The 24,595-nt window shown below is 37.7% G+C and overlaps 2 protein-coding genes and 1 pseudogene across 2 annotated transcripts; all 3 read right to left on the bottom strand.

Moving 5' to 3' along the window:
• Window positions 1-2,780: 2,780 nt before the first annotated feature.
• On the bottom strand, window positions 2,781-7,494 carry LOC148550783 (uncharacterized; annotated as a pseudogene).
• Window positions 7,495-11,752: 4,258 nt separating this feature from the next.
• Window positions 11,753-12,366, bottom strand: LOC148550782 (uncharacterized). Its single transcript, XM_088494623.1, has 3 exons — window positions 12,319-12,366; window positions 12,119-12,229; window positions 11,753-12,061 (listed from the first exon to the last, which is right to left on the bottom strand). The coding sequence occupies exons 1-3, from the start codon at window positions 12,364-12,366 to the stop codon at window positions 11,753-11,755; spliced, it is 468 nt and encodes a 155-aa protein (XP_088350749.1).
• An 8,235-nt stretch (window positions 12,367-20,601) lies between these two features.
• Window positions 20,602-24,201, bottom strand: LOC107608990 (uncharacterized). The gene is made up of 10 exons (XM_088493641.1): window positions 23,932-24,201; window positions 23,804-23,866; window positions 23,522-23,610; window positions 22,983-23,056; window positions 22,543-22,624; window positions 22,082-22,297; window positions 21,841-21,902; window positions 21,259-21,379; window positions 20,905-21,126; window positions 20,602-20,796 (listed from the first exon to the last, which is right to left on the bottom strand). Exons 4-10 carry the CDS (start codon window positions 22,994-22,996, stop codon window positions 20,602-20,604), a joined length of 912 nt encoding a protein of 303 aa, XP_088349767.1. The 5' UTR covers window positions 22,997-23,056; window positions 23,522-23,610; window positions 23,804-23,866; window positions 23,932-24,201.
• Between the last annotated feature and the right edge of the window lie 394 nt (window positions 24,202-24,595).

The following is a 24,595-nucleotide window of genomic DNA, read 5'->3' as shown; positions in this document are numbered from 1 at the left end:
CCCTACCATACAGAGCCTTATGCTTAAGTCATAATTTAAAGATGGCAAGGTATTACGACCTCTAAAATAAAAACTTAGTATAAATAGTATTGTGAAAAATGATTATAACTAGGAGCCTTTTAAGAAAAAGGGGGTAAAACAAAATTCGTAACTCGAAAGCGCAACACTCCGATCGATAATGTAATGAACAAGGATAAACCAACGCGAGATTATATATACAAGAGAGTGTCAAAAACGGGAATAACAAATCTCAAAATCCGGTTGCGAAGATAACCGGTCCGAGCATAGTAATATATACATATAAATAGAATAAGATACCCCAAGGAAACCCAAAGGGACACCATACAGAAAACCTATTCTCCAAAATCTCCTATAAGAGGAGTCATCACAATTTGTAATATTCAATGGAGATAAAAGTATCTAAGAGAAATCATAAAATCAAAACAGCGTCCCGAGAACAAAGGATCTTCGCTAATCCAGAAGTCTCCAGCATGCCTCAGCGAAAAAACCTCACGTCCTGCATCTGAAAACCACAAAATCCGCATGGGTGAGAACCAGAGGTTCCCAGCATGGTAACAGCTTCCACATATATAATACATAATAAAAGAGAAAAGCCGAAGGCAATCCTAGAACTTCCTCCAGATAAAATCAAAGCTTATAAACAAGCTAAACCATAAAGGGTATCTGACTAAAGATCCTTCAGTCTAACTAATACTTCCCTTTCCAATTCCTTCAGACCTCCCAACCACCAGCAGTAGCATAATATAGCAAACACAGTTATACCAGACAAGAGATATACAAATAAGAACAACTAAGGCATTTAGACAAATAGCAAGTAATATGCAGTCAAATTGGCAATCTCAATCAATTCACATAGTATGCATATGATGAATGCCTACTCTTAATGGCTAATGATATCATCTGTCGGTTATAGAGCCAACCCGACAAGTCCTGGTAGCTAACCATTGGACTGTCCCTCTGTCGTGTCTCCCCAACTCGAGTTATACTCAATATAAACTTGATCATAATCATGATCCATATCCATCACCTTCACTGGTGAATATTTATGGGGGTGAGCTCATCCGGGGCTTTCATAGTGCCCGGCCACCCTAACGACATCGGATCAAAGAGCTTCGAGTCTCAACCTGGAGCACGTGGTGGCTAGCCACTGCTTTCTCCCAGGGAAACTCTCATCTCCGATAGTGGAAGTGCAACATTCACAATTCATTCAACAGCATATATGCATTTATACTTAGCCATAACCATGGCTCCGCCGTCAAACGGCAATAATCCAGCCATCCGGCTCACGGTTAAATCCATAACCAGCCAATTCATTAACAATCACAGCCTTTCGGCCCATGGCATAACCAGCACTTCCACCGCCATCTACCGCATCTCACATAATCATCTTTGATCCTCAATGATCATCCATATTCCCTTGCTTCACTCGTAAGTTGCCACATTCACTAGCTCCTTTTTCTCATTGCTAGGCATAACATAATGATTTAAGACATAAGTGGTGAGATCGGAGGCTTAGAAGTATGAAATTTGGCTCTTAAAACTCAAAAATCAACTTTGGGATGAAAACAGGGCCACGCGTACGCGCACTCCACGCGCACGCGTGGATGGCCACAAAACTCATCGACGCGCAAGCGTCATACGCGCGGACGCGCGGATTAAAAAATAGCCAAACGACGCGCAAGTGTCAGCCACGCGTACGTGTGGGTGCACTTGCGCCCCAGGCACAAAACTGGCACAACTCGGGAAAATGGCTGGGCAATTGGTGCAGCGCATCGACGCGTCCGCGCACAGTACGCGCACGCGCGGATGGTCCTTTCTTGAAGGTCGGCGCGTACGCACCAAGTGTGCCTACGTGCGGAGGGTCATTCTGCTAAAAATTTTCTAAGTTAAAAGCTGCAGAATTCACAGATTCGACCCCCAATCTTCTGATGGACATAACTTTCTCATTTTAAATCGTTTTTCACCCGTTCTTCGAATAGCATAGACATCCCGGATCCAATTTCATTTCTAAACAGATTTGTCATAAATCAGAGATCCGTAGTCCAAATTATGTCCCGTCAAAGTATACCCAAAAATCATATTTTCATACAAAACCACAAGGTGCCATTTTCAAAACAAGCCATTTTCAACTATTTTCAAAATCACCCAAAACATGCCAATTTCAACCCTTTTTGAAATCAATCAAAATGTACCAAAATCAACATCAAGTCATCCTCCACTCACACATTGACACTTTACCACAATTCCCAAAACCACCATCCAACTATTTTAACACTTCTCAATCAAATGGCTAAAGGACAAATATAATATCATGTCATACATCCTTTCTCATCCCAATTTTCAATAATACCATTTCCAATCAACCATCATTATACATAATCAACATCATACTCACCATCAACATGGTACCACCCACCAATTCAACCTCAATCATTCATCAAGCATTTATCACAACATGCATTTCTCATATATCACACAATCAAGGCATCAATATTCATAATCACATATATGATCACATCATATATCTCAACTATTCAACAACATCATCAATTCAATGCCTATCTTAGGGCCTCTAGCCTAAGTATTTCCTACCACATTACATATTAGATACGAGAAATCGAGACCATACCTTAGCTGATTTCCCAAGCTCAACCGGAGCACTTCCAAACCACTTATCCACAAGTTCTCTAGGTCTCAACACCTCCAAGAACAGATTTTTACCACCAAAAAATCCCTTTTCAAGCTTTCCAAGGTCTCAATCAAGCCCCAATATTCACATATACACAACCTAAGCCACAATCATTATACCCATACACAACATCTCAATACCCAAACATTATAGAACAACAAATTATACTAGGGTTGAGAATCTTACCACACCCAAGGTCCAAGGAGACAAGATTAACCTTCTCCTTCAAGAGAGTTGGGTCCTATAACATCAAAGAGCCCAAAATCTCAACATTTTTGCTCATGAAACTCGAAATCAAAGCTGAAAATTCGAAGATTAAAACGTGGCTTACCTCAAGATTGATTGTATGGGTTTTGTAGAGCTCTTCGCGGTGAACGCGTGGCCACAAACGGTGCGGCAATCGGAGCTCTAGATCAAAAGTTATGGTGGTTTGAAGATCAACCAAGGGAGAGAACTTGAGAGAGTGTTCTTCCCCCCTCCATATCCATTTCAGCGTGTGTTTGTGTGTTGTGAGGAGAGAGAATGCTGAAAACTATGGTTTTGGTTTAGTTTAGTTGGGCCAAGGGCCCACTTTGGGTCCGGTTGGCCTGGTTTGGCCCGTTCGGTCCAATCTTGGTCCGATTTCTATAAAATTGGTACCGAAATTCTCGTCTCGATCTCCTCTATCATATTTAGCCACAAAAATCACATTTTTGGCTTTCTAGAATAAATTCTCATTTATGGGTTAATTAGCCATTAATTAACCGGGTCTTACATTCTACCCACCTAATTGCGAATTTTGCCCACAAAATTCAAATTCAATTACCCGAGAATAAGTGCGGATAGTCCGTTCGCATCTCTGACTCAAGTTCCCAAGTGTGTTCCTCAACACCGCCTCGACTCCATGCAACTTTGACCAATGAAACCTCTTTTCCACGCAACCGTTTGATACTAGTATCATCGATTCTGACCGGAGCCATCGGAAGCGTCAAATCTTCTTTTAACTGAACCGATTCAGGTTCTAACACATGGCTAGCATCAGGAGTGTACTTCCGAAGCTGCGACACGTGAAATACGTCGTGCAGGTTCAAAAGATGAGGTGGTAGAGCCATTCGATACGCCACCGGTCCAATCCTCTCCAGGATATGAAATGGACCAATGTATCGAGGATTTAACTTCTTCGCTTTAATCGCCCTACCTACTCCTGCGATCGGAGTAACCTTAAGGAAAACATGATCTTCTTCCTCAAATTCCAAGGGTTTCCGCCTCTGATCGGCGTAACTCTTCTGACAACTTTGCGCCGTAAGCATCCTATCTCGGATTTTCTTGACTTGTTCAGTGGTCTCAACTATCATCTCCGGTCCCAACAAGCCTTTCTCTCTAGCTTCATACCAACATAGCGGAGATTGACATTTCCTCTCATACAATGCTTCATACAGAGCCATTCCGATGCTCGCATGGTAACTATTATTGTATGCAAACTCCACTAATGGCATATACCGATCCCAACTCGCCGGTTGGTCCAAAACACAAGCCCTCATCATATCCTCTAGTGTTTGGATTGTCCTCTCGGATTGACCATCTGTTTGAGGATGGTAAGCTGTACTCAAGCTTAATCAGGTTCCAAAAGCTTTCTGAAATGCACCCCAGAACCTCGAAGTGAAACGAGGATCTCTATAAGAGATTATAGTAGCAGGTACACCATGAAGCCTCACAATCTTCTTTATGTATAACCGTGCTAACTCCTCAAGGGTGTAAGTCATCCGAATGGGTAAGAAGTGAGCTGACTTCGTCAGTCGGTCCACAATCACCCAGATAGCATCAAAACCAGTCCTAGTCCTTGGCAATCCCGATACAAAGTCCATTGCAATACTTTCCCACTTCCATTGCGGAACCTCTAAAGGTTGCAACATCCCGGAAGGTCTTTGATGTTCAATATTTACCTTTTGACAAGTTAAGCACCTTGAAACATATTCCGCCACATCATTCTTCATACCCGGCCACCAAAACATTGCCTTTAAATCATGGTACATCTTAGTACTCCCCGGGTGAATGGAAAAATCCGCTTTTGTGTGCCTCCTTCAAAATATCTTGCCTCAAAGTGTCAACATCTGGCACAATGATCCTACCCTTGAATCTCCATAACCATCTTTTTCTTCTGACACTCGCCACTGTTTCCCTTGCTCAATAGCCGGTAACACCTTCCATAACGCTTCATCATTTTCATGAGCCTTTAGGAGTTCGGACTTAAAATCACTTGAGATTTCTAATCGGCTCAAGCACAGAGTTCCAGTTACTTCTTGAGTACCAATTTTTCAGACTCTCGAATTCTTCGAGCAACTTCTCTTCTTGGAGCATCATCCAAGCCGCATCCAATGACTTTTGACGTAACACCTCTGCCACTACATTCGCCTTTCTCGGATGGTGATTTAACTCAAAATCATAGTCCTTCAATAATTCCATCCACCTCCTTTGCCTCATATTAAGCTCTTTCTGATCAAAGAGGTATTTCAAGCTCTTGTGATCGGAGAAGACTTGGAACATAACCCCATAGAGGTAGTGCCTCCACATCTTCAAGGCAAACACAACCGCAGCGAGTTCCAAATCGTGCGTAGGGTAATTAACTTCATGAAGTCTCAACTGTCGTGAGGCATACGCCACCACATTATGATGCTGCATCAGCACGCACCCTAGACCCTTTAATGAGGCATCACAGTACACCTCAAAAGGCTCGTTCGACTCAGGTAACACTAACACAGGTGCAGTGGTCAACTGTTCCTTCAATGCCTGAAAGCTCTCCTCGCACCCGGGAGTCCAAATAAACGGAGTGTCTTTGTGGGTTAACTTTGTCAACGGCAAAGCTAATTGCGAAAAGCCTTTGATGAACCTTCGGTAATAGCCAGCTAAGCCCAGAAAACTCCTTATCTCTGTTACGGTGGTTGGTTGCTTCCAATCTATCACTACCTCCACCTTAGATGGATCAACTGCTATCCCCCGTTTACTCACTACATGTCACAAAAACTTCACCTCACTCTTCCAAAATTCGCATTTAGACAGTTTCGCATAGAGTTTATTTTTCTTTAGCATCTGCAACACGGTCCTCAAGTGTTCCGCATGCTCCTCTTCAGTCTTAGAATAAATTAGTATGTCGTCAATGAAGACAACAACAAATTTATCCAGAAACGGACGGAACACTCTGTTTATACAATCCAGGAATACTGCAGGAGCGTTCGTCAACCCAAAGAACATTACAGTGTACTCGTAATGACCATAATGAGTCCTAAAGGCGGTCTTAGGGATATCCTCACCCCTCACCCTTATCTGGTGATAACCGGATCACAAATCGACCTTAGAGAAAAACTCAGCTCCTTGTAACTAATCCATGAGATCATTAATCCTCGGCAATGGGTACTTATTCCTTATCGTGACCTTGTTCAGCTGCCTGTAATCCACACAGAGCCGCATACTCCCGTCCTTCTTCTTTACCAGTAACACTGGCGCACCCACGGGAAAACACTTGGTCGGATAAAGTTCTTACCCAACAAATCCTCTAACTGAGACTTTAGCTCGGCCATCTCTAACGGTGAAATTCTATATGGAGCACTTGAGATTGGTCCCGCCCCAGGCACCAATTCAATAGCAAACTCGACCTCTCGGTTAGGTGGAAATTCATCAATGTCATTGGGAAACACTTCCGGAAACTCACACACTACCAGAATCTAATCCAACCTTTGATCATCACCCGAAACACCCGCGGTTAACAACAGGATACCCTGACATTCGGTTCCGGAACAGTTCACCATCATCGAATTCAAGTAATAATTATTCACCACGACCGGCCCTTCTGTATCTCCCGGCATAAAGTACACCGACCTTGTAGAACAATCAAGCAGGACATGGTTCTCAGATAACTAGTCCAATCCCAAGATAAGATCAAGACCGATCATCGGTAAGTAGATTAAGTTATGGACAAAATCACGCTGATTGAACCTAAGGGGAAGTTTCGGGCATCCTAGCCTAGTTACCATGGCTTCATGGGTAGCATTATACACTTTTAGGTCATAACCTAAGGTTACGATCTTCAATCCTAACTCATGGGCTTTCTCAAATGCAATGAATGAATGCGATGCTCCCGAATTAAATAAAGCATTTAAAGTTTGACCAGCCATTTCACGGTTACCTCGAATGAGTGTCTCGGATCCCTCGGCACCGATAGCTGAGGTGGTGAACACCCGACCAGTCTGCTGCGCCTCCCCGGCACCTTATTTCTACTTCTCCGGACACCTTGGGAGCTTATGTCCTGCCTTACCACAGAAATAGCACAAACCCCATCCGGCCATGCACGGGACTCCCGGATGGTGACTTCCACACCTAGCACAAGCTTGAGCACTCTGTAGTTGCTTTCTAAACCTTTTACCTTGGGAGTTATTGTTGTTGGGCCTCCTGAAAGAGCCTCCCCGCTTGAAAGGCGGACCTCTAGGTGCAAAGCTCTTCCCTCGGTTCCGTGGAAATGATCCCTTGTGACTCCCTCTCTCAGCAGCTGCCTTCTTCACACACTCTTCAGCAACCCCACACTTGTTCACCAACACAGCAAAAGTTCTGATCTCTATTGGTCCCTGAGCTCCATTTCCGTCGTTGCCATGGTTGTTCATCTATTGTCCAAAAGCCTCTACAGTGGCCTGCATAGCCGCAGCCATGTTCTCCAACGCCATCATAAAGTTTACCGGGTCATTTGGGTTGGTGCTCGGTCCCGGAGGGTTAGTACGACCTCTCCCATGGCCTCTACCGCGTCCACGAGGTGCCATCTGGTCCCTATACAAACCAAACAATCGATATTAAGTTGATCAGTCTCAATATCAGAAGTCGAGTGCTTCAAAGTCCCAAATGCATGCTCATGAACATTTATGCCAATTATATCAAGCAGATATACTAATAGCACATAACACACATACAGAGAATGCACAGAAGCATAGTCAGTCCGTCCCTCAGGCTCTACAGGAACGAACTGCTCTGATACCATAATGTAACACCCTACCATACAGAGCCTTATGCTTAAGTCATAATTCAGAGATGGCAAGGTATTACGACCTCTAAAATAAAAACTTAGTATGAATAGTATTGTGAAAAATGATTATAACTAAGAGCCTTTTAAGAAAAAGGGGGTAAAACAAAATTCGTAACTCGAAAACGCAACACTCTGATCGATAATGTAATAAACAAGGATAAACCAACGCGAGATTATATATACAAGAGAGTGTCAAAAACGGGAATAACAAAACTCAAAATCCAGTTGCGAAGATAACCGGTCCAAGCATAGTAATATATACATATAAATAGAATAAGATACCCCAAGGAAACCCAAAGGGACACAATATAGAAAACCTATTCTCCAAAATCTCCTATAAGAGGAGTCATCATAATTTGTAATATTCAATGGAGATAAAAGTATCTAAGAGAAATCATAAAATCAAAACAGCGTCCCGAGAACAAAGGATCTTCGCTAATCCAGAAGTCTACAGCATGCCTCAGCGAGAAACCTCACGTCTTGCATCTGAAAACCATAAAATCTGCATGGGTGAGAACCAGAGGTTCCAATCATGGTAACAGCTTCCACATATATAATACATAATAAAAGAGAAAAGCCGAAGGCAATCCTAGAACTTCCTCCAGATAAAATCAAAGCTTATAAACAAGCTAAACCATAAAGGGTATCTGACTAAAGATCCTTCAGTCTAACTAATACTTCCCTTTCCAATTCCTTCAGACCTCCCAACCACCAGCAGTAGCATAATATAGCAAACACAGTTATATCAGACAAGAGATATACAAATAAGAACAACTAAGGCATTTAGACAAATAGCAAGTAATATGCAGTCAAATTGGCAATCTCAATCAATTCACATAGTATGCATATGATGAATGCCTACTCTTAATGGCTGATGATATCATCTGTCGGTTATAGAGCCAACCCGACAAGTCCTGGTAGCTAACCATTGGACTGTCCCTCTGTCGTGTCTCCCCAACTCGAGTTATACTCAATATAAACTTGATCATAATCATGATCCATATCCATCACCTTCACTGGTGAATATTTATGGGGGTGAGCTCATTCGGGGCTTTCACAGTGCCCGGCCACCCTGACGACATCGGGTCAAAGAGCTTCGAGTCTCAACCTGGAGCACGTGGTGGCTAGCCACTGCTTTCTCCCAGGGAAACTCTCATCTCCGATAGTGGAAGTGCAACATTCACAATTCATTCAACAGCTTATATGCATTTATACTTAGCCATAATCATGGCTCCGCCATCAAACGGCAATAATCCAGCCATCCGGCTCACGGTTAAATCCATAACCAGCCAATTCATCAACAATCACGGCCTTTCGGCCCATGGCATAACCAGCACTTCCACCGCCATCCACCGCATCTCACATAATCATCTTTGATCCTCAATGATCATCCATATTCCCTTGCTTCACTCGCAAGTTGCCACATTCACTAGCTCCTTTTTCTCATTGCTAGGCATAACATAATGATTTAAGACATAAGTGGTGAGATCAGAGGCTTAGAAGTATGAAATTTGGCTTTTAAAACTCAAAAATCAACTTTGGGATGAAAACAGGGCCACGCGTACGCGCACTCCACGCGCACGCGTGGATGGCCACAAAACTCATCGACCTGCAAGCGTCATACGCGCGGATTGAAAAATAGCCAAACGACGCGCAAGCGTCAGCCACGCGTACGCGTGGGTGCACTTGCGCCCCAGGCATAAAACTGGCACAACTCTCGGGAAAATGGCTGGACAATTGGTGCAGTGCATTGACGCGTCCGCGCACAGTACGCGCACGCGCGGATGGTGCTTTCTTGAAGGTCGGCGCGTACGCGCCAAGTGTGCCTACGCGCGGAGGGTCATTCTGCTAAAAAATTTCTAAGTTAAAAGCTGCAGAATTCACAGATTCGACCCCCAATCTTCCGACGGACATAACTTTCTCATTTTAAATCGTTTTTCACCCGTTCTTCGAACGGCATGGACATCCCGGATCCAATTTCATTTCTAAACAAATTTGGCATAAATCAGAGATCCGTAGTCCAAGTTATGTCCCGTCAAAGTATGCCCAAAAACATATTTTCATACAAAATCACAAGGTGCCATTTTCAAAACAAGCCATTTTCAACTATTTTCAAAATCACCCAAAACATGCCAATTTCAACCCTTTTTGAAATCAATCAAAATGTACCAAAATCAACATCAAGCCATCCTCCACTCACACATTGACACTTTACCACAATTCCCAAAACCACCAACCAACCATTTTAACACTTCTCAATCAAATGGCTAAAGGACAAATATAATATCATGTCATACATCCTTCCTCATCCCAATTTTCAATAATACCATTTCCAATCAACCATCATTATACATAATCAACATCATACTCACCATCAATATGGTACCACCCACCAATTCAACCTCAATCATTCATCAAGCATTTATCACAACATGCATTTCTCATATATCATACAATCAAGGCATCAATATTCATAATCACATATATGATCACATCATATATCTCAACCATTCAACAACATCATCAATTCAATGCCTATCTTAGGGCCTCTAGCCTAAGTATTTCCTACCACATTACATATTAGATATGAGAAACCGAGACCATACTTTAGCCGATTTCCTAAGCTCAACCGGAGCACTTCCAAACCACTTGTCCACAAGTCCTCTAGGTCTCAACACCTCCAAGAACAGATTTTTACCACCAAAAAATCCCTTTTCAAGCTTGCCAAGGTCTCAATCAAGCCCCAATATTCACATATACACAACCTAAGCCACAATCATCATACCCATACACAACATCTCAATACCCAAACATCATAGAACAACAAATTATATTAGAGTTGAGAATCTTACCACACCCAAGGTCCAAGGAGACAAGATTAACCTTCTCCTTCAAGAGAGTTAGGTCCTATAACATTAAAGAGCCAAAAATCTCAACATTGTTGCTCATGAAACTCGAAATCAAAGCTGGAAATTTGAAGAGCAAAACGTGGCTTACCTCGAGATTGATTGTATGGGTTTTGTAGAGCTCTCCGCGGTGAACACGTAACCGCAAACGGTGCGGCAATCGGAGCTCTAGATCAAAAGTTATGGTGGTTTGAAGATCAACCAAGGGAGAGAACTTGAGAGAGTGTTCTTCCCCCCTCCATATCCATTTCAGCATGTGTTTGTGTGTTGTGAGGAGAGAGAGTGCTGAAAACTAGGGTTTTGGTTTAGTTTAGTTGGGCCAAGGGCCCACTTTGGGTCCGGTTGGCCCAGTTTGGCCCGTTCGGTCCAATCTTGGTCCGATTTCTATAAAATTGGTACCGAAATTCTCGTCTCGATTTTCTCTATCATATTTAGCCACAAAAATCATATTTTTGGCTTTCTAGAATAAATTCTCATTTATGGATTAATTAGCCATTAATTAACCGGGTCTTACATATGTCAATTTTATACTAAACTTTATATAAAAAGATCAATGAAAATTTATTGACAACCTAGTATTTTACTAAACTCATTAGAAAAATAATTGGCATATGATGTTGTGCTTCCTGTTACACATTTCATTTTAAATCTGAAAGCAGAGTTATAAATAAATTAATTATATCTATAGTAAATATTTGTACAAAAATGTAAATCATAACATGTTATTAAAATAAAAATAATAGTTTTTTTACCTAAATATTATTAAAAACTTCTTTGAACACGACATTTGTTGTTGATGATTTTGGTTGCTGTCTTCGTCCAGAATTAGAACTTTGAGGCCACTGCGACTCTTAACTCTTGACAAAGCAATGTAAATTTGTCTATAGGTGAATACTAATTTTGGCAAGTAAAGTCCTACATATGATAATGATTGACCCTGACTCTTGTTGATGGTCATTGCAAAGCACATTGTTAATGGAAATTGTCTTTGTTGAACCTTAAATAGCAATCCTGAATCTGAAGGAATCAAGTTCATTCTTGGAATATACACTTTGTCGCCAATATTTCTATGGATCACTACCATCGCTCCAATTACGTTGTTGCCAAGTTTGTTACTATTAACCTTGTCCCTTTCCATAAACCTAAAGTCTGGTCTATGTTTCGCAATAGCATTACAGCGACTCCTGGCTTCAAAGTCAACTTGTGGTTAGGTAGTCCCGAACATTTGATATCATTTAGGAACTCTGGTGTGAACCACTCTTGTTGTACATCTTCATTCTCATCAGCTTGACATGTTATGTCAGAATTTAGATACTCCTTTTCTATTTCTAGGAAGATTGTCAAGACAAAATCGTTTACCTTCTCGACACTTTCAAGTGTGGGTGCAAGAATTGCCCTACTCTAAAAATACATGTAATCTGATATGTTTTGCAACAAATTTGGATATGCAAATTCTACCAAATGAGAGAGAGGCTCATTAGTAGTTGTAATAAGCAGGTCATCTAGAATTTCAACTTCTAACTCATTACCAACAGCAGAACCAATATTTCCATTTCCAACATCAAATATCTAATTAGCAAATTTCTTCATTTCACCATCATGTTGATTTGAAGAAGACATTAGAAGCCTCATATTAGTATACAACTTCAGAACCTTACAGAACGACCACAGATGGAATGAGTTAATAGATGATGATAATATATCATGTGTACTCCCTTTCAGAATCATTGGAAGTATCTGTCAGAAATCACCTCCTAGAACTACAACCTTACCATCAAATAGTTGATATGTCTTACATTGATCGGTAACTAACATAAGATCCCTGAGCGTCCGATCAAATGCTTCAAAGCACATTTTATTGAGCATTGGAGCTTCATCCCAAATTATTAAGCTACTTTAGATGAGCAGCTCATCCTTCAAATTGCTATGCTTGATGTTGTAAGTAGATTCATCAGTAATTGTAATGGGTATTGAAAACTTAGAATGAGCCGTTCTGCCACCAGGTAGGAGTAAAGGCGCAATTTCACTAGATGCGATATTTAAAACAATCTTTTCTCTAAATCGAATAGCAGAAGAAAGTCCATTCCAAATATGTCTTACCACACCCACCATGCCCATAAACAAAGTAAAAATTACCAGAATCTATAATAACAGTATTGAGTATCTCATTAAATACTAACATTTGTTCATGAATCATCTTTTGTTCCGTATATAAATTTGTACGAGTCAATTCATTTGTGTCATATGCTAACTCCTCCTCTATTAGCTTATTCTGAAAAAGACGAACATCAGACAGCTCAGGATATGACATTGATTGATAGTCTCTTAAAGATCTCGCATTGTTATTGAGTATCTTCTTAATCTCAATAAGGTAAAGATTTTTTAATTCGTCGTCAGTCATGTTTAGTCCTAGTAAAAGCACATGATGATTTTATGAAATATTTAATAAGTAATTTCAAATAAAAATCATTAATATTATTAATAAAAATAAAAGTAAAAAGAGAATACAATCTTGATATAAAAAAAGACATAATGAAATACCTTGATTTTTCAATTTTTTTTCTTCTCATACAGTATCCTGTCAGCTAATAATATTCAAATTGTATTTCAAATACGAGTTGGTTTGCTAACGCTATTAGATATCAATAGGACGACAACAGTTCCATCTTTATTGCCAAAACCCAAAAAAATATTTAATTCTTATACATAATTGTCAAAAAGTACACACTCTATTTTTTTATATCAAATACAATATTAAATATTAAGTATACTTTTTTAATTAGCAATTAGATATATAAGACTTAAATTTATAATTAAAAAAACTACTTACAACTTAAAAACTAACAATCAATAAAATTGTAACAAATTATATATATATTTTATATTTTAAAATTCAACACATTAATAATCTTATAAAATTGTATCAAACTACGTATGTATTTTATTTTAATATTTAAAAGTTAACGATCCCATAAAATTTTAAACATAATTTATAAAGACTTTTTTTGTTCAAAAAATAGTTACTATTTGAAAATTAACAATTAATTAATTAATTATTTTAATTTTATAAAGTTCAATCACAATAAATGTCAAATTAATTAATTTTATAAAGACCTATCAAAAATGATTTTTTTTTAACAAAAATCTTTCAAGCACACAAAACAGTATTTTTATTAAAAAAAATAGTTACAATTTTCAAAATATTAACTATAAACAAATAAAAAGAGAAAGAGTAAAATATTGTTACAAATTAAAAGAACATAAAATATTATAAACTTGAGTTACAGAAAATAATTCTATATTAAATAAATTAAGTAAAAATAATATTCGATAATCTTAACATGTTGTTTAGCCAATATTCATAGAAGTCAAGAAAATTTATCATACCTTATATATTTTTATACTTAACTAACTAAAATTTAAAAATTCAGTTAAAAAGTTAATATTATAATATTAAAATATTTTTTTCTTAAAAAATATTTCAAACAAACTAATGTATACGCATTCAAGTTAAACCTATTTTATTCGCACGTTATTCGGATTAATTCAAAATGAACTACTTATAAATGAATTATATTTTTAGAAACTCTGCACAATTTTTTCGAAAAAATTTGAATTAATTCGTCAAAAATTATGTTTATGATAAATAAAAGATTTAAATATATAGCTAAAGAATCCAAAAATAATTTATTATCCATCATCGACTTCTAATTTAATAATATTGTACTTGATAGACTTGTGATTCTTTTCAAGAGTCTTCTCACTTCCAATTTTAGCAAGTATCCAATAATATCTAAAATGAATTAAGATAAAAAGAATTTATTTTTAATAACAATGCTAAGAAAAAATTGATAAAATGAATAAATTTATCAATGAATTTATTTTTTTGTAAAACAATAAACTTTTTTTTAAAAGAAAAGCTCAACACCGAAGTGGAGCAAAATAATACAGAAAAAATAAAAACAATCAAATAACTCCTATGTCATCTCTGGCATAGCCATCAACAACATGAGTTATTGACCACACCAAGTCGTGGCACATGAGAATGATTGAGCCACACAATCTCCAACTCCTGTTGTCTTACTCTGAAAAATAATCTCATTCCGTCGTAACCAAATGTTCCACACAACTGAGAACCAATTATCCAACTCCTGCGCAACTCTTTTCTCAGCGGCATCAATTTCTAGCTCTCAAAGTGATCTTTCAAGGAACTCGGTGCAATCCACTTCTGTCCCAACTTTGATATCCAGGCACACCACACCTGTCAAGAGAACTCAAAGTAACAAATAAGTGTTGTAAATCTTCTACTTCTTTGTTACACAACACGCACAAATTATCATTCTATGGTAGAATTCCCAGCCTACATAGCCGATCCTTTGTATTGACCCTACCTACCAAGACAAACCAAGTGAATAGCTCCACTCGAGGCAGAACTAGTCCTTTCCAAATTTTCTTTGTAAATTTATATCTCAGAAGCTCCTCATCCATAGCCTCTTCCTGCATAACCTGCACAAATGAGTTAGTGGAATAAACGCATTCCTTATCAAATTTTCACACCACTCTATCTTGCACTTCTGATATCAATCTAACAGATTGCAAGACTTGAATCATCTGATCTAAGGTATCTGTTTTCCATTGACGTAGTTCTTTTCTCCATTGAAAGTGCCAAACCCACTCTATCCCATTCCAAAATCCACAGTCCCCAATCATTGATCCTTGTTGGTTTGAAATCAAGAAGAGTCTCGAAAAGGAGTTTTTCAACTTTCCCACTTGGAGCCATGTATCCTCCCAAAATCTGGTGGACCTACCATCCCCTACTTCTATAGCAAGCCTATCAATCATCTTTTGCCTTACATGTTGCTCCGTTATTGGCACTTGACATATGTCCCTCTATGGTCCACCTCTTTCTGGTAATTACTGAGTTGAAAGCAAGAGGTTCGGGTTCAAATTATTACAGGAGCACACAATCTTCTTCCATAAAGGGCATTCCTCCTTTGAGAACCGCCACCACCATTTAAACAGTAGTGTCGCATTCTGAACCACTGCATCACCCACCCCCAACCCTCCTAGATAAACTTACCAACAAAAAAGGTGTAATCGAATTTAGAAGCATTGAGCGTGTCAAAACTCACAAAACTAAATTCATATTGTGGGATACTTGACGATTTCGGAAGTCTATGCACATTAGTACGCTGGTTTAAATTTATCACATACTCATGGTCTTGAAGTTACCCATATTGCATTCAACACTAAAATATGTGATTTGATATGTTATTCCTTCTCTTAGCAAATTCACGAATCGAGATATAAGAGCCTTCTTAACCGAAGCATGTATTTTTTCTTCCTAGAATTGACAAACAAAAATCAAAGAACAATTAACATGAGGTAAATAAACACATTTGAAATATCAATAATATAAATATGAATTTAATATTATTTAAAAAAGTGGTAGAAAACTCACGTCTTCATCGAACCAAACCATCTCAATTGAGAATGACAATGGAGAATTTTCGCAACTCAATAGTATCCATAACCTTATCACTCATATACGTATACATAAATTATCAGCTGTAAGATTAATTTTAGCAGTTTTGTGAACACAAATCGCCATTGTTAAAAGATAAAAATATTTTAAAAGGAGTAGTTAATTGTACTAAGTAAGGGAGGTGTGGTACTATGTATCTCTAATTCGTACATTTATAGTTGACTCATAGCTAAGATTTTCGAAAACCTAATTGATTTTGATTTGAATTTAAAATAAAAATCCTAACAACTAACTCAAAATTATTATTGTTATATGAAAACTAATGGAATAATTATTAATTATTATCGTTATTAGCTTAGAAATAAATTTGAATTAATTAAAGTTGACTCATACAATGATTGCGTGAATTTATTAGTTTAGAAATAAATTTAAATTAAAATAAATTTAAATTATTTTTTTTAAAATTTTAATTATGAGCAAATAATTAAAAATTAAAAATATCAACTCTTAAGTAAATAATAATAATTTATAAATAACTTAAAATTTAAAAGTAATAACTTAAAAAATAACTTAAAATTTAAAAAATAATCATCCAAGTAAAACAACTTAAAATTAAAAAATAACAACTTGAGCAAATAATAATTTATAATTTATAAATAAAATTTTAAAAATTTAAAAGAGTAATATGTAACAGCAACAGCAACAGCAACAACAACAGTAACAGCAACAGCAACAGCAACAACAACAACAACAACAATGAAGTCTTGTCTCATTAGGTGGGGTCGGCTACATAGATCAAACAACGTCATTGAGCTCTATCATGTATCATGTCTACAGAAAGACTGATTACATGTAGATCTCGTTTGACCACCTTATTGATGGTCTTCCTAGGTCTTCCTCTGCCTTTCACCCATTGTCCATCTTCCATCTCATCCACTCTCCTAATTGGGTGCTCTATCAATCTTCTTTTCACATGTCCAAACCACCCGAGACGCGATTCTACCATTTTTTCCACAATAGGTACTACTCCAACTCTCTCTCTTATATCTTCGTTCTTTATTCTATCCAATAGCATATGACCACTCATCTATCTCAACATCATATCTACCACTCTTAATTTATGTTCGTGCTTCCTTTTGGCTGCCCAACACTCTGTACTATAAAGCATAGCCGTTCTGGTAGCAGTGCGATAAAATTTACCTTTAAATTTTAAAGGCACTTTTTTGTCACATATAAAACTGGACGCACTTCATTATTTTGACTAACCTACTTGAATCCTACGATTTACATCATGTTCAATCTCTTTATTATCCTGTATAATGCATCCAAGATACTTAAAATTTTTAACTTTTTTTGTAGAATGTTTTCTCCAATCTTCACCTCTGTATTAGGATTTTTTTTCTTCGACGGTCAAACTTACATTCCATATATTCCGTCTTGCTACAGTTTATGCGCAGATCATACACTTCTAGAGCTTATCTCTATAAATCCAACTTCTTATTTAGGTCTTTCTCTGACTCTCCCTTAAGGACGATATCGTCGGCAAAAAGCATGCACCATGGCACAAGCTCTTGGATATGCTCTGTGAGTACTTCCAAGGCTAATATGAAAATGTGTGGACTTAATGATGATCCCTGGTATAATTCTACACAAATAGAAAATTTTTCTGTCACACCACCTTGAGTCTTCACACTAGTTGTAGCCCTATTATACATGTCTTTAATTTCACGAATATATGCGATTCTCACTCTTTTCCTTTCCAAAACTTCCATAAGACCTCCCTTGACACCTTATCATACGCTTTTTTCAAATCAACAAACACCATATGTAGATCCTTTTATAACTACAATACCTCTTTATCATCCTTCTTACCAAGTATGTAGCTTCAATGGTAGATTTGCTTGGTATAAAATCAAATTGGTTCTCTGTTACTTGTGTCTTTTATCTTAACCTCTGTTTTATCACCCTTTCCCATAACTTCATGATATGGCTCATGAGCTTGATCCCTCTATAGTTTTCACAATTCTGTATATCCCTCTTATTCTTGTAGATAGGTACCAAGGTGTTATTGCTCCACTCATCTGGCATCTTGTTGATTGACCTTAAAATCTCATTAAAAAACTTGGTTAACCAACTAATGCCTTTCTCTCCAAGGCCCTTCCAAACATCAATCGGAATATTATTAGGTCCTACTACCTTACCATTTTTCATCCGCTTTAGAGCCTCTATTACCTCGAAGTCTCGAATCCTTTGATAGTAGTTGAAGTTTTGATCTTCTTCCTTCGTGCATAACTGACCAAAGTTCGGAAGAGTCTTCTGTCCTTCACTAAATAATTCGTAGAAGTAACTCTTCTACCTTTCATTAATCTTCTCATCTTGAGCCAAAACCTCTCCATCTTTATCCTTTATGCACTTAACCTTATCCAAGTCTCTCGTTATTCTTTCATGGCTCTTTGTGATTCTATATATACCGTTTTCTCATTTCTTCGTACCTAAAGACTGGTAAAGACCCTCATATGCTCTTGTTCTTGCTTCACTTACAGTTACTTTTGTCTCTTTCTTAGCCGCCTTATATTTTTTTCAATTATCTATATTGCGGCACAAATACCACCCTTTAAATCACTCCCTTTTTGTTTTTATCTTTTCTTGTACACTCATATTCCACCACCAAGACTCCTTGTCTCTTGGTCCTATCCCTCTAGATTCACCAATACTTTCTTTTGTTGTTCTTCTAATAACTTCTGTCATCTCCCTCTACACCTCCTCCACATTTCCATCCCCTTTTCACTTTGCCTTTTCTCCACTACAAGAAAAACACCCATTCAGGTACACTTGAAAAGTGTAGCCAAAAGTGAAAAAAAATGATGCCTTAGGCTATGGCTACGCTTTCTAGGCTACAGCTACGCTTTTTGGGGTGATTCCTATTCGGTCGTTGCCTATTCTCAAAGGCTACGCTTTTCTGCACCAAGGGCTACGCTTTTGGCGTTTGGAAATAGGCTACGCTTTTCAAGTGATCCTGTCCAGAACCAAAGACTACGCTTTTCAGCTTCCATTTTTGCCAGAATAGGCTACGCTTTTCAACGCTACTGCATCACTTGTAAAGCGTAGCCACATTGTATACCATAGCTACTTTTTATAAGTGTAGCCTTAGGTCCCTCATTTTTTTTTTGTATACTATAACTACTATATATAAGTGTAGCCTTAGGTCTCACTTTTTTTTGTATATATATATAATATTCTACTAATTATTAATACAACATAATATTTAATAATATAATTACATGTATAATAATTCAGCATTTTTAATTAAATGAGTTAAATAATATTATAAAATAAAAATAAATACATAATTATACTAAATAATTTTTCTATATAATAAAAATTATCTATAAATAAAATATATTTATAATGATCCAAAAGTATTAATATTCATACATCTCACACTAAATTAAGCATAGCTATATCAAAATAAACATGAGACCACTTAGAATTTACTACTAATACTCTACCAAAAACTAAAATATTGTATCCTAAATCCTCTCTGTCTTCACCATTTTATTTTTTGAAAGAGGAACTCAACACAAGCAGTGGAGCAATTCTATCTTCACCATTACCACTTCCTATAATCCATGCCCTGCCAAAAAGGTTAAGAGAGAAAAAAAATTCACGTCAAAATTCACCATTATTTGGATGATTAAAGCTCGTAATCTTTACAGGGGGCTTTCCCTCTCCAACATGTTCAGATATTGGAAAGCTATGCTTCATAGATAAATCTTTTGTTTGCTTTACTTTTGTATGGGGAACCCTTATCCCCAATTTGTATTATCCTACTCTCTTCCTAATGAAATTCTTATTTTTTCAAAAATAAATAAATAAATATATCAAGGATAAGGTGAACAGAAAAGAATGTCAAGTTTATGACAAAGCAGTTTAAAATAAACCACTTGATGCATTTTCAAAGAGAAAAAAATGCCAATATAAACCATGATGCCTCTCTCATCAGTAACTGTCCTCTTTACATTACTGCATCATGATTGTTTGAACTTTTAACGAAGTTCCCATTTCGGACATGCAAATGGACTGGCCATCCTACTTTGGAGTATATTTCTATATTTCACTCTCCATATAAATGTTTCCTTATTCTCTTCTCTTCAATTTAAAATAGGAAATAATATCAAAGTTCTAAAATAGGAAAGGAGGAGGAGGGTTGGGTTTAAAACCTTAGGTATCGCTGGTAACTCTGAGACTCTGCAGTTTCAAATACATAAAGATATGACCCCGAAAGCACCAGAAATTTTGCCACGTAGCAACTGAATTCCCAATTCCATGTAAGATGAGGGCTATTTAGGTTTCTGATTTAACGAAAAAAGTTATTACCTCAAATATAATCGCTAACGGAAACATTTTTAAAAGGTTTGCAGAAGTACCTTCCAAACTAGGATTCTACCATCAACAACTAGATCACGACTCCAAGGAGCAAGTTTGGAGTGTAAACTATCAGGTGTAGGCTGATTACATGTTTCCATAGTCTTGGCAATATGCTCAGCAGTTCCATGATTCTACAAAATCTCTCTGGTGAAAAGTGAATGCAAAGATTTGGCACTTGAATGGATATACATGTCGATGGGTAACTTGGATGAGGCACTTTAATCTTCAGAAAACCAGAGGCACAAACAGGATAAGAACAAATTATGCTCAACAAAAATGCGATGCAAATCATTACTGTAGTACAGTTTTGATAAGTACACGACAGACAAACCTGATTAACAAGTACTGCCATTCCACACCTATCAATGACAGAATACACATTATCAGCTTCTTTGGCCCATGGTGAGCTTATTATTTGACTATCATGAGTTGGTTTAACCAAACTGCAACTCCCAAAATCAGAGCCACAGTCCGTAAAAAAGGCAGCAAAATCACGTCCTGGTATGTAAAATCGAGAATAAAGATTATGCCTCTGCTCATCAGACTGGCTTTCCTGTAAAAACACCAAATCATACAAGAGAAGGCCAAACAACGTTGTCAATAAAAAGGCCAAACAACAAAAGTGCAACTCAATTCCCCACAGCTCAAAAGTGCAACTCAATTCCCCACAGCTCAAGCAGCATACCGCAGTGTGTAGTGTAAAATGACCAAAGTCCAAAAGAAAATGACTATCACATCTGGCTGAACCACGAGATCTGAGAGAAATTCTAACTTTTGGAGCATCAAGATCAACATCGAATGCAAATCTGAAAGATAAACAAGAAACAGGAATCTGTAAATGAGCCTTCTATGCCTTTCTAAGTTAACCGAAAAATTTAATAAGATATTCGAAGTTTGTTCATCTGCTTAAAAACGGTGGAAAATTTCCCCTTGGGGCACAATAACTGCATTAAACTACACATCTCATGAAATGTGGTTCAAGAAGATCCCTACCCTGGAAATTCTTGTTAGAGGCAATAAAGAATTGGATCGGGACACAGGAGAATATGTCTCTAATACTTCGTGCAATTTTCATATTATGTTTGGGAATAACACACGTACAGAAATTATTGTGCATCTTATCTTTTATCCTAGCTTCATGTTATTTTCTTCTTATTTATGGCTACTCTAATCCAATACCCAATATATTCAAAGTAACAAAAAGATTAAAGATAGAAAATAAAACATAAATAATAAGAAAATAAAGATAAAAACAAAGAGAGATAACCTGCTTTTCTCCTCTAAAACCATCTGAAATTGCTCCTGTGCTCTACGAGTCACTTTCTCAATCTTAAAATTCAGTTTTAAAATCATTACAATTAACCAAAAATTCAATTTTAAAATCAATTTTTTAACCAATAAGGTACCAAAAATTTTCAATCAATCCTACTTGAAAGACACAAGATTCTGCAAAACCACTATTTTTCAAACACAACATAATGATCAGAGAAATTAAAGTGTATACTTACATTTGTCAGCGAGAGCTTGTTGGGCAGTCCCTTGCAAAAGCCCAGAATACCCACAGTTGTTACAGCTTCCACCACCGCCTCCGCCGTTGTACCTACCACCGCAGCTGTAGCAAGCACCATCACCACCGCCTCCTCCTCCTCTGTATCCACCACCACGCGCAATAACCGCGACCACCACTGCCATAGCTCTTGAATGGCTCTCACAAAAAGCTTTCCCTACAAAAATTTAAATTCAAAATAAGCATGATTACAAGAAAGGCATCAAGCTGATATCCATTTACATAGAATCAGCTTCATAATCCACAATGCATTACAATTTCTAAGAGTTGCATCAAAACCGAAGTTCATATTCTTTCTACAAAAGCACCGCAAACAGAAGTCTTTTATGGAAAATAGCACAACTCAAATTTTATTATTTTTCTTACAACAATTATATTAAATCAAATGTAGTAGAAACACACCAGCCAAGAAGAAACACCAAGCCATTCAGGATACAAATGAATACAAAAGTGCTTTTTCATCCAGGGTTGGTGTAAATAGAAGCTGCAAAATGAATATGAATTTTAATAACAAAAAGATGAAGTACCAAACCATGTTTTTAATTAATGCATGAAAATCAGTTCAATAGTTCATAGCCCCAGAAGTAAAGATAAGATATCCACATGTTTTCTTTTTCTCTAAATTTGCTTCTTCAAAATTCAAAATGTGGACATTGCTTTTACACACATCAACCTTGATATGAAGACTATTAATCACAATCCCAACAGTTCCGATCAATGGCTTTGCAAGCTTAGCAAACATCAAAATACTCATTTCATTTGTGTCCCAATCTAAACCCAGTTTTAGGACTCGCTGTGAAATACCAAGAAAATGCTCATTTCATTTGTGTCTGAATCAAAACCTGCCGAATTGCATACTAGGCAGAGCCCCAATAAGATGATGGCGATGTGGATTTTAGCCATTTCGTGCAACCACCTGAATACTGCAACAAGTTCAAGAGGATTTCGATTAATTCCAAGTACATAAAAAAATATGTCAATTGTGTGCATATGCCTCAGATTCAACACATTGAATCTCAAACAAGAACAAACCCCTCTCAATGTATAAAAGAATGCACAGCTTCTAGGACTAGTAGAGATGAATCACTTAAAAGATGGTGCAAAAGAAAACTAAAATGGAACATAATGTTGATTACTCATTGAAGCTGGCAAAGTGCAGTTGGAAACTTGAGCAATTCATTCACTTAGAACCATCAAGATTTAGGATAAAAATTCATTCATGTGATTTCACAGGAACAACTTTAGCTCAAACCATGTGGAAAAATAATTCATGGTATAGGGATATCATGAATTAAAACCTAATCATGTCAAATATTCTTAATAAAATATCTAAAACTACTATTTTTCAGGTTATAATATTGAAATGTGAAGGAAGTAAAACCTGATCAACATAGTTGACCAACGCATCCCTTGAAGACCCACACTAGGAGGGCATGAACCCAATGAAAACTCCTGCAGCTCGACACTTTCCTACAGAATGATTTCCCTAGTTTAGCACGCACGTATGAAATTTCCAGCACCTATTGCTTCCGTTTATGCCAAACACAGAAAGGAATCATAACAAATTGAGAATCAGAAGGCGAAACCCCCAAAATTAGAAAACCTAAAATTAGAACCCAAAACCCCCAAAAATTCACAGAACCAATTGAAAATTGATACATACCTTCTGTATCTCAATTAGCCATTGCAGTTCATCATCACTATCAAAATCATACACACCTTCGAACTACAAAGTGAGAGCGAGTTAGAGAATGAGCAAGAAAGAGAGGATACAGAATAGAGAATGCTTACCTGGTGACAGAGGATACGACGATGGTGTTGAGCAGTGACAGTGAAGAGATGAGCGGCGACGCAACGGCTTGGAGACGGTGCAGCAACTCAGCGGCGAGCTCCAATCGACGGCAGCGCCGCGACAGAGCACGAAGGCGGCGATACATCCCTCCTTCCTCCCTTCGAGCTCCTCGGCGGGGGCACAGAAGCCCGACGGTGGCAGAACGACGACTTAAACAAGCCCTAGCAGTGGTGGTGGAGCTTCAGCGGCGACGGAGCACCTCCTTTTTCTCTCCTCCATCGCGTTTCCTCTCATCCTCGAGCTCTCTCTCTCACTGGCGCTCGACGACGACGGCGACGGCGGCAGAGCCCTAGACGGTGTCGTCCTCTCTTTCCTTCCTTCCCTTCTCTCTGATTTCTTCTCTCTTTCGTGTTTGTGTATGTTGAGTGAGGATAAGAGTGTGTGCTACACTGCTGCGTGAGTGAGGTGGAGGGCCAACAAATTTTTTTACTAAGTGTTTATTGAGGATTCCCATATCAGGAGACATTTTAAAAGCGCACCCGAAACAGAAAAAATAAGCTACTCTTTACAAGCGTTCCCTTAGATGAGAAAAGTGTATTTATAGATATTTAGGTAAGGCTACGTTTTATAAGTGATTTCTAAAATACCTAAGGCTACACTTTT

Source organism: Arachis ipaensis, chromosome B7 (assembly GCF_059453495.1).
Source record: "Arachis ipaensis isolate K30076 ecotype BB chromosome B7, ASM5945349v1, whole genome shotgun sequence".
Taxonomy (NCBI): Eukaryota; Viridiplantae; Streptophyta; class Magnoliopsida; order Fabales; family Fabaceae; genus Arachis; species Arachis ipaensis.
This window is presented reverse-complemented; position numbering and strand designations above follow the sequence as displayed.